The 10739-nt window shown below is 57.9% G+C and overlaps 2 protein-coding genes across 2 annotated transcripts; one reads left to right on the forward strand and one right to left on the reverse strand.

The window, feature by feature from the left end:
• Window positions 1–433: 433 nt before the first annotated feature.
• On the reverse strand, window positions 434–6069 carry CDK9 (cyclin dependent kinase 9). Its single transcript, XM_050319982.1, is given in 8 exon segments — window positions 434–1927; window positions 2859–3007; window positions 3084–3210; window positions 3212–3256; window positions 3449–3615; window positions 4961–5051; window positions 5143–5224; window positions 5932–6069. Coding segments are annotated over 8 exon segments (1119 nt in total). The 5' UTR covers window positions 6024–6069; the 3' UTR covers window positions 434–1561.
• Window positions 6070–7269: 1200 nt separating this feature from the next.
• On the forward strand, window positions 7270–10265 carry LOC126642545 (SH2 domain-containing protein 3C-like). The gene is given in 4 exon segments (XM_050320296.1): window positions 7270–7309; window positions 9234–9563; window positions 9566–9890; window positions 10016–10265. Coding segments are annotated over 4 exon segments (945 nt in total).
• Window positions 10266–10739: the final 474 nt, after the last annotated feature.

The raw sequence follows: 10739 nt of genomic DNA on the forward strand, positions 1-10739 counted from the left end.
ACCTCGGGAGGGGATCCCGGCTGAGCCCCCGGGACAGGGGAGGACGGGGATGCAGCACGAGACGCAACGCCACGCGAGGCCGCTCAGCCCGCCGGGACAGGGACGTGGCCCTGCAGCCCGCAAGGACCAGCCCGGGGCACAGGGACCCCTGGACCCCCGCAGCCCTCGCCCGGGGACGGCGGAGCCCCGGGCTGCCCCTGGCAGCCTCCTGTGCCCGTGCCAGTTAATCCACTGCAGCGCTGACCCCCTCCCAGCACCGCAGAGGCAGGGCGGGGGGCTCAGGATGTCCGACCCCACACGTGCCCGCGGCATTAACAGGGGCTGTCGTGCAGCACTCCCGCTGCTGTCTCCAGTTGGGCAGCAGATCAACACGAGCTTCACACCAGCTGTTTGCGACAGGACAGAGTATCCACAACGACACAAATGAACTTACTGCTTGTAACCAACTTGTATTTCCAAAGAAACACATTCCCCCCAAGCAGACACTGTTTCAGAGCCCCAAACCAAGACAGAGTTACCTTGTACAAGTCTTTTATCATCCACACTTTTTATCCTGAGACCTGGCTTTTGCCAGTGGTCATTAACAGACAAGTTAGCAAGTGCCAAATATCACTCATGGCACATCACACACATTGAGTCCAGGGATCTCTGTAGCTCACAGCCATGGGAGACACTGCAGGGGAGCACTGGAGGAGCACTGGCTCTGGATGAGTTGGAACCAACCAAGCTCTGGCATAAGGTGTGAACAGCAGGTGCACAGGCAACTCCAGTGGGATGGCAAGTCTCACCTCAGGCCAGGCCAGCAGTCACAGCTCCCTTCCCCAACCTAGCTCCTGCCCAGCTGGGGTGCAGGGATTCACAGTGGGTGTGTCCCCCAGGGATCCCACTTATCTTTTGCAATGAAGAAAGCGTGGATGCCATACGCTGTTACAGGGATCAGTGATTTCCACTGTAAATCCAGGCTACATGGAGCAACCAGCTCTGCCAGCCACCCCCCTGGTTTTCCAAGTGAGCCTCTTTCTAGGCTAGATCCCAGCCTGCAGTGAGAGCAAGTCATGCAGAGTGACTCTGCCTTCCCCAGGACAACTCTGATGACTCAGCAGCACCTACCTCATCCCTACATCCACACTTCAGTGCTCAAAGGATACTGCAGGAACTACAACCAATCAAGAGAGCTGAGACATCTCCAAGCAGGGCCCAGCTTAGTCCAGGTCAACTAGTGCCAGTCCTGCTGGTCCCAGCACTGTTTGTGAAGAGCCCCAGCATGGACAGAGACACTTTTTCCATCACCAGATCCATGATAATTGATCTGCAAGTTTAATGTAGCCAGTACAGACAGTTGCAGGGGGCAGGGAACACAGGTTCTGAGACACAACTGCAGGAAAACACTGTCGAGCTCACAGGTGCCACCTCCCCAGCCACGCAGCTCCTTGGTGGCCAAGAGGAGACGGCTGGGCCCTGTCAACGCCATCAGTCACTTCACCTTGAAAAAAGTCCTTTCCCAGACAAAAAGACCTTGCTGGGACATCCCAGAGAAGCCCAGCCAGGGCCTGGCTGGGTGTCAAAACACCCTGTCGAACTCAGTCTGGTTGGTGGCCGTCGGGTTCCTGCCCTGGTTCGCCGGCTGCTGGGGCATGTGCCCGCCCCTCCTGCGCGGCGGGGCCAGGTACTCGAACATGGACTGGTTGTGGGTGGACAGCATGTTTTTGAGGTCCGAGGGCATGGGGTCCGACCAGAAGAAGTCGTGGTTCAGCGCGTCGTCGCTGTCGATGCGCTGGGCGGGGTCCAGCACCAGCAGCTTGTCGATGAGGTCGAGGGCATAGGGGTCCTTGACGTAGGCCTTGAGCCGGTCCTTCACCTTCCGCTTCTGCCCCTTGGGCAGGTCCAGCTTCTCGTACAGCTCGTACTTATCCACGTTGGGCCACACCTGGGAAGGGGCAGCAAAGGGGGTTGACAAGCAATAATTACCAAAAGCACAAGCCACTTTTGATTCAAACGCCTTCAGGCGAACCAGGGTAAGGTCTGAAATAACAACTCTATTTTGTAACTTCCAAGCCGGTAGACCTTGTTCCCACAGCAACAAGGAGGCATTAAAAGGGTGCACTAACGCCTGGAGACATGGACAAGTCATGACAGGGTCCTTCTGGTGTGGAAGCAGCATGCAGGATGCTCCAGGATTTCTAGTTCTCCCACAAAACAACCACTAGAGAGCATGGCTACCACAGACAGAAAGATAAGGTGACAAAACTGATTGCTACATAATCACCTGGATGTGGCACCTTTTATCCCTAGAAAGCAATCACTAACATTTATCTCAACTCTGATCTGGTAGAAACCACAGCAGGTGGTAAAGAACTCGCCTTCAATGTATGTACATAATGAATGTGGCTGCAGGGTCAGGACTCTGCAGCTGCCAGCACAACATCCCGCAGATTCCAGCCCGGGCTGGGATCCCTCAGCTCGCTCCCCACAAGAGGGCAGGACGAGCTGCTGATAAAGGAGGAGCTGAGAAAGGGCCAGGCCCAGTGCTCACACCAAGGCTGAGATGACACCACAAATCACAAGCCAGAATTTTCCAAGAGGCTTTTCAAGGTGACCAATGCAAAATACCTTGAGACGAACCTCTCAACAGGAAAAAAAAAAAAACCACCCTTCTTTAGGCAGAAATTGAGTGTGTTTGTCCAAGAGACAACCCCCAAACACAGAAGCCTAGAAGACTCCCCAGCCTCCCTGCCAGCTGCAGGCACCTTCCAGTGCTGCTGGGAGCACACAGCAGCCAGCACACAGGGCAGGGAAGAGCCCAGGAGTGCCCGTCCCCACACCCTGCTCTCCAACCACATCCCCGCTCCCGCCCTCACCTCCGGTGTGATGGATCCGCAGAGCTGGCTGATGAGGGTGAGCTGGTGCTGCTCCGTGTTGCCCTGCATGATGGGGCTGCGGGTCCACATCTCTGCCATGATGCAGCCTGCACCCCAGAGGTCAATGGGGGGACCGTAGTCCCGCTCTCCTAAACGGAGATGCCGAGTTAGTCTCCCAGAGGGACGAGGAGGGATGAGAAGCCAGCAGAGCCCACCACCTCCTACCTAGGAGCAGCTCTGGAGGCCGGTACCACAGGGTCACCACCCGGTTGGTGTAGCGGTTGGGCTGGCTGTTCTTGGCCAGGCTGAAGGCTCGAGCCAGCCCGAAGTCCGCCAGCTTCAGGACTCCGTCCTCGCGTGATCAGCACGTTCGCGGCTTTCATGTCTCGGTGCAAGATCTGTACAAGGACAGACATTGAAAGGGTTAAGGCATCAGAGTGCCCTCCTTGGGTGCCTGGTGCCAGCAGGATGCTGAGACTGAAGAGGTGAAATACAAGGATTTCCCTCCAGCCTGCGCTCGGACATCTGCTCCTTGGAAAGCCACAGAGAGTGGGGTGACCCCTGAGCACAGCGGGGATCTGGCCCATTACCTTGTTCCTGTGGATGTAGTAAAGTCCATTCAGCAGCATCTGCATAACTTTCTTGATCTCTGAGAGCGTGAACTTGACATGGGCGTTGCTGAGGAGGCCGGCCAGGTCATGCTCACAGAAGTCAAACACAAGGTAAATGCTGCCCTTGCAGCGGTTGTATGGAGAGGCTGTGGGAGAGACACAGAGGCACTGTCAGTGAGGGGCATGGAATAAATCACAGAATATCCAGAGCTGGAAGAGACTCACAAGGAGTCCCAACTCCTGGGACCCTGTCACAGCTCATCCCACCACCCTGCTGCTCATACAACACTCGCTAGACAGAACCTCAGGGCATGGGAACGCAGAGAACCGGAGAGCCTGCAGGTCCTTTGTAAAGAGGCACTAAGCAAAAACAGCAACACAAGAACAGGAGATGAGGATTGGCACGGGCAAGGCAAGGGCATGAAAACATTTGAAAGCTTCATTTCATGCTGCTCTGTGCACAATAACGGCTGTGGGGTTTCCTCCCTGCAAGCTGTGGCTGACAGCCAAGCGCCATCGCCGATGGCATCGGTGATAGAGGAGGCACCCACAGGCAGCCCTGGGAAATGTGCACTACCAGGGAAAACCTGCCCAATCTCCCATTAGAAAGTGAGGCTTTCTGCAACCTCAGACAGCATCCACAAGAACAGACCACTCTGGATCAAACCAATTTAAAACTCCAACTGCAATCTGAAGTCAGTTATAGGAAACCTCAAATGAAGCAATCGATTTCAATCTCGTTCCTAGAGCGCACACACACAGAACGTTATTGAAAAGAAAGGCTGATTTTCATCAGCTGTAATCAGCAAAACCAGAAAAGCTCAGCCCCCACAGAAGCACAGTGCTCTCCTCTCCAGCCAGGAGATCACCTGCTACACCGGGTTTGCAGTTCCTGACATGGACACAGCCCCACATGCACCTTTCCAAGGTAAAAAGGGAAAAGCCTGAAATCTGAGAACAGTAAATGAAACCTTTCTACTTTACTGTAAACTGAGGTCAAGGTAGATTTGGGTGAAAACTGGAATTCAAACAAAACAAAACCAAAACACAAACAACTGACATGTCTACAAAAATATTTACCTTTGGTGTGCCAGACACCCAATCGTCACAGCTCATTTAATCACACAGTGAATTAAAAATTAACTTGTCGTTGGTGCTTTCACTCAAACCTCTTCAGACAACAATCCACACAGTGGAGTACTGGAGTAACTTCAATTTCCCAGCCCTAGGCCAGTACAAATCCATATAAGGGAATGATATATAAACTCTAGTGAATGTTTTAAAGCAAATCCACTGAAAACAGAGTCAGGCCAGGTGTGCTGAGCCTGCCAAGCACCCAGTAGTGGGGGGACAAGGCATCAGGTGGGAGCAAGGAGGTGGAGAAACTCTTTTCCAAGATAAGTGAGCCATAACTCCCTATCATAAGCTCAGTTAGACAACCCCAGTCCCAGCAAAAGTCACCAGCAACACAAGAGAGACCCTGCAAAGCACCTTTGGTCCTGCAGATTTCTATGAGGTTCACCACGTTCTCGTGCTTGAGCAGCTGCAGGATTTTAATCTCTCGCAAGGCCGTGATGGGAAACTGGGAGAGAGAAAAGAGAGGACAGGGATTAGAGATCCACCCCCCAGTCCAGGCCTTCCCTAACACAGCCCAGCCCTGCTCCCACACTTACCCCCTCCTTCTCATTTTCCATCAACACCTTCTTCAATGCTACTTTCTTGCCTGTCTGGCGATGTTTGGCTTTGAAGACTTCCCTGTAAAAACAGAAAGAATTTCATGAGCAGCACAAGACGAAAACCAGAAGGAGCCAGGTGCTCCTGACCAGGAACAAAACCAAACAGGACACATTGAATTACCAGGCAGAGAGCTCTGTGCTGAGCCACCACCCAACCCAGCCACATCCCCCTCGGACCCACGGCCCCCAGGAATGGCTGAGCCAAGAGACAGCCCAGAGCTCCTGGAGCATCACAAGGACTTTGGGTAAAGTAGCACACTTTGAGCCAAGCTCCACGTTTTGGATCAAGTTCCACGTTCGGGGCAAAAAAGATGCACACCTGGGGCAAAAAAAGCTGCATGTTTAGGGCAAAAGGTTGTAATTTTGAGCCAAGCTGTACGTTTTGGGTAAAAAGTTGCATATTTGGGGCAAAAAGCTGTAATTTCGAGCCAAGTTGTACATTTTGAGCCAAGTTACACATTTTGAGCCAAGTTACAGGTCCCCACCCCAGCCGTCTCCAAGATAAGCTCTGCTCTGCGTGAGTGGGGCCTCAAGGTGGGAAAAGGAGGTCTCATGAGCCAGAGTAGTTCCCTGGAGGCAGAGGAGTGACCGAGGAACGGGAGACCCGAGCAGGGAGAGCCCGGGCCTGGCGCGGGCGGGCCGCGGGGCAGGGCCCCAGCTGCGGGCCTGAGGCCGGCGGGGGGTTGGGGGAGAGCCGGGGAGCACCGTGGCCGGCGGGGCACTCACCCGAAGGTGCCCTGCCCGATCTTGGCGAGCTTCTCGTACTTGGAGACCTCGTCGCAGAAGGGGCACTCGACCATGTCGTACTGCTTGGCCATGGCGGCCGCGCCGTTGCCACAGCACCGCGCCCGCCCGTTCCGCCACGTGACCTGGCGCGGTGACCACGTGACCCGCCCCGACTCCGCGCGGGGCACCTAGGGAGTTGTAGTCCGGAGGGGCGCCCGCCATGTTGTCCCCCCGGTGTCACCAGCGCCCCTCCGCGCTGCCCGAAGGAGTGTTGTTGTTGTGGCCCCTGCCTGTGCTTAAGCGCGCCGGAGGTTAAGCAGAACTTCTACTCCTGCGCCCCGGTGCTGTGGCATGGGGATGCCGTGGCCAAGGCAGGAGGACACTAGGGGGCTGGTGTCAGGGGACCCCGAGTTCCTGCCCCTGTCCCCAGATGGGGACAATCGCTCAGGCCATGCCATGTTCAGGTGCAGGACGAACTGGAGGTTCTGTCTGGGGCTGTTTGAAACTGGTCCCCAAAGTGGAGAGTGCAGGGAGACAGGGACAGAGCACTAGCAGGGATGGCTGGTGATGTCCCGGCCATGGAAACAACCAGCTCCGAGGGAATGGGGGTCAATACGGACACTGGATCCCTGCCGAGGTCAGGCCACCTTGTCCTGCATGGAGACACTCCCATGAGGCACACCAAGGTCCCCCTGGCGTGAAAGCACAGCTCCTGGCAGGGCCCACTGGCAGTGATGCCATGGGGGTCTCACCCTGCAGGGGCTGAGCCCCAGATGTGCACGGTGGACTGCTGTGTGCAGGGCTGGCATCTCATCCACAGGGATGGCACCCTCCTCCGTAGGGCTGGAGTCTCATCCATAGGATTGGCATCCTCCTCCACAGGGCTGGCATCCTCATCCATAGGGCTGGAGCCTCATCCATAGGGCTGGCATCCTCCCCCATAGGGCTGTCACCCCCATCCATAAGGCTGGCACGCTCATCCATAGAGCTGGTGTCCTCATCCGTAGGACTGTCAACTTTTCCTAAGGCTGGCACGTCCTCTGAGGCCGCCATCCAGGGGTTTTGGGTGTTCACACCTGCCAGGCACCCCCAGCCCAGGGCACAGACGTGGCCTCTGAGCAGCCTGGCAGGTGCAAGCGGCCACAGGGACTTTGGGGACAGCGTGAGGGCAGGCAGGGACAGCGGCGGGGCTGGGAGCAGATGACAGCACTGGGAGGAAACGCCGAGCGAGCGATGAGTGACTGCAGGGGGGGGCAGGAAGGGAGGAGCGGGCAGGGAAGGGCTTCACAGTTACAAACTTGTCCCTCTCGGTCCCCGCGGCCTCCAAGCAGCTCAGCCATGGCCGAGCGCCAGAAACGAGGGGCCTCCAAGAAGTTCAGTAAGTGGTGTGGGACGGGGTGGGCGATGGGGAGCTCACCTGGACAGCCTGGCAGGGAGGAGGGATGCACGAGTGTGAGTGTGAATCTGTGAGTGTGAATCTGAGTTTGGGTCTGAGACAGAGTGTGTGCTCACACGCTCCCTGGGTCATCCCACCCGGGGATGTTTGGAGCTGAGATAGGCTCTGCATTTGCTAGGAGACTTATTGGGGTGAGGGGCTTTGGGGGTTTCCATCCCCAGGGCTGGGGAGAGCCTGTGTGCTGGCTCGGGAGCTGGGTGCTGGAACTGGGACCAGTCTGCTGCAGCCCAGCCCTGCACTGGGCTGGGATGAACCCAGAGGGATGCACAGCAGGGTTTGGGGCTCTTCGCTCCCCAGATCACACCCTTCAGGGTGCATGGTTGGGGTACAAGCCGGTGCTGGGGGCTGGGTGTGGCCAGGACCCTCAGCCCAGGGTGCTCCTGCAGCACAGGGATGGGGGTGACACAGAGGAGCTGGGATGGGAGCCTGGGAAGGGATTCCCGACAGCTGCTCTGGGAGGAAGTGCTCGGTACCCACCGGGAGGGAGCTCTGCTCTTTCTCACAGACCTCGGCTTTCCCCCAGAGCCCTGGGGCAGTGGCCTTCACCCTATTCCCAGCGCTGGGCTGCACGGGAACCGGCCTCTGCTGCGCTCTCTGCATTCCTGCTGCGATGCCGGCGCCAGAGGGGGGCCAGTCTCTCTGCTCCCCTGGGACCCCTCCACTGGCAAAACCCACAGCCCCATCCCAGCTGGGATTTTCCCATGTGTGGAGAGAGGGGAGATGGGGAAAGTCCCCAGCACTGTCTTTCCCACCACCCCACAGCAGCCCCAGGAGCAGCAGGCAGCAGAGGATGCTTGGACTCCGAGGGGATGTTTAACCCAAAGCAATTTTGCCTCTAACTGCATTCTGGCCATGAGGTTTCTGCCACGGCTGCAGGGATGCCCTGATGGGTCCCTGGATGGCGTCAGGAGGTGGGAGTCCCAAGGCCTGAGCAGCTCCTTGACACCCAGGTCCTTGCTCAGCACCTCTGCAGCTGCTTCCTGCCTCGGCAAATCTGCTGTGACCAGAGGGGAAGAGGCTTTGCAGAGCCCCAGGGTGGCACCAACATTGCAAAACCCCCAGAGGCACCCGGGGTCTGACAGGGAAACGCTGCTCTATGGCACTGTGGCCACAGCCTGCTTCACCCCACCCTGTGCTTCCATCCCTGTGCTGGCACCAGCACCAGCCGAGGCTGCACCACAGCTGCACCAAGAGCCGAGCTGGGCCTGAGGTGTGAAATGCAAAGCCACCCGCAAGAGTTATAAATATTTTTGTTCGTGCTCAGCACTTGCAGGTGGCAGCTGGAGGTGCAGGGAGGCTGCAAGAGGCCGGGCAAGGAAGTGGGGAGGTTTTTCTCCCGCCCGCAGCCGGCAGCGCCTGTGGCCGGTTCCTGCTCCACTGTGCACATGCGAGCAGGTCACACGTGTCCAGGACCCCTATCCCCTGGGGACATGTGGTGTGTCCCATGCTTGCATCCTGCAGAGCTGCCCTGAGGCTGCAGGGATGGGCACAGCCCTGCCCAGCATGCCCTGGGAGGCAGAGGGCGGGAGGAAAAGATTTGAAATAATTTCTGGAGCTGCCTGTTTACCAGGGCTGGGTGTTTCCTCCTCTGCCCCTACAGCTGCGGTGGGAAAACCTGCTAGATTTGCCAGAGCCCAGCAGAGATGCCCTGAGCAGCATCACATACACCCCCAGGTCACAGGGATGCCATGCTGGGCTGGGACTGCAGTTTTGGGTATAACAGTGTGACCCCAGCCTGTACAGTGCCCAATGCCCACCCAAACCCAGGACCAGGGATTCCAGGACCCTTCACCATCACACCGTGCCAGCAGTAACCCCACACTCACCTCTCCCCTCTCCTTGCCAGAGTTTTTCAAGTTCAAAGGGTTCGGGAGCCTGAGCAGCATCCCCCGTTCCTTCACCTTCCGGCGCACGTCTGTGGTCCCCAGCTGTCCCGAGACACTGGGGCCACATCTCCCTCCTCCCCGTGGATTCCTGGAGGAACCCTTCGACAGCATCCAGGATGACCTCAGCACCATGCCCAAGAGCCCCGGCCCCTACGCCCGGTCGTCGGACATGTACAGCCACATGGGCACCATGCCCAGGCTGAACCTCGACAAGGCAGGGAAGAGCCTGAGCAAGGGCAAGAGTAGCCAGAACTGCCGGGAGAAAGGGATTCCCAGCAACAAAACCCCCAGACAGCCCAGCTCCCCAGCCTCAAGTCCGCCAAGATGTCCAGCCCCCCATGCCCAGGCACAGACTCACCTCCAGCTGCTGGACAAGCAGATCAGGAGGAGGAAAAGGCTCAGCCCGTGGACACCCCGGGGGCAGCAATAGCCAGGATGGGGAATGTCTCCTGCCCTGGGACAGAGACACTGAACCCCAGCCAAACTCCTCTGTCCAAACCTCGGACAGAGGCACCGAACCCCAACCCAAGCCCTGGCATGACAACAGGAGCGGAGACTGCTGACAGGGATCTGCTGGAAAACAGACAAAACCGTCCTCATGAGAGCTCCCCAGACAGGTACATCCCCATTGGGTTTACTCTGCCTTCTGCTGGGACCCCCTTTCTGCCCCCGCGGGGCAAGGGGAGGGGGCTGGGACACAGGGACACAGCAGGGTCGCTGTGACGCCCCTCCCTGCCCGCAGTGCCAGCGGGATGCACCTGGCCGGCGGGACGGCACGGCCGGAGCACTCGTACCACGGCCAGGTCAGCGGCTCCATGGGAGTGAGGTTTCCTGTGGGATTTCTGCTCCCTCCTGTTTCCGGACGGGGTGGAAACATCTCGCGGCCCCGCTCGGCCCCGGCATCCCTTTGTCCTGCGGCGGCTGCGTTCCAGCGCCGGGATGTGCTGCGGAGAGATCAGACCAAGCAGTGTCCCAGCCTTCACCACCTCTGACTCTTCTCTTTTCCATCCCCTCTATCCTTCCTCCCTCTTCCGAGCAGCAGTGCCTCTCCCAGGGCACAGGGGCAATTCCTGAAACCAGATGTTCCATCTCCATTTCCATCTCCCCCCCAGTAAATGCCCACTTTGGGCACAATCCCACCCTCTGGGGAATTTGTGGGCTCAGCCCTCTCAGATGAGGATTGGATTTTTTGAAGGGTTTTGGTCTCAGAATCAGCCAAAGGGATTTTTATCCCCTTGTCCAGTAGCGTGTCTGGGACTGGGGGCACTCCAAATTTGTCCCCAAAGCAAGGTCCCACTGTAGCACTCCTCCCCTGGCCTGACTCTCCTCTCCCTGCACTCAGGTGGCCCCTGATGCCCCTGTTCCCCCTGCACCGCCCTGGGGCTGGGGGCTGCCTTCTCTGGCACCGAGTGTTTGGGAGGTCTGGGTGGTCCCAAGAGCGGAGTGAGGAGGAGAAATTCGTGCCG

The sequence above is a fragment of the Myiozetetes cayanensis genome, unplaced genomic scaffold, assembly GCF_022539395.1.
Source record: "Myiozetetes cayanensis isolate MyiCay16 unplaced genomic scaffold, myiCay2020 scf23, whole genome shotgun sequence".
NCBI classification, from domain to species: domain Eukaryota; kingdom Metazoa; phylum Chordata; class Aves; order Passeriformes; family Tyrannidae; genus Myiozetetes; species Myiozetetes cayanensis.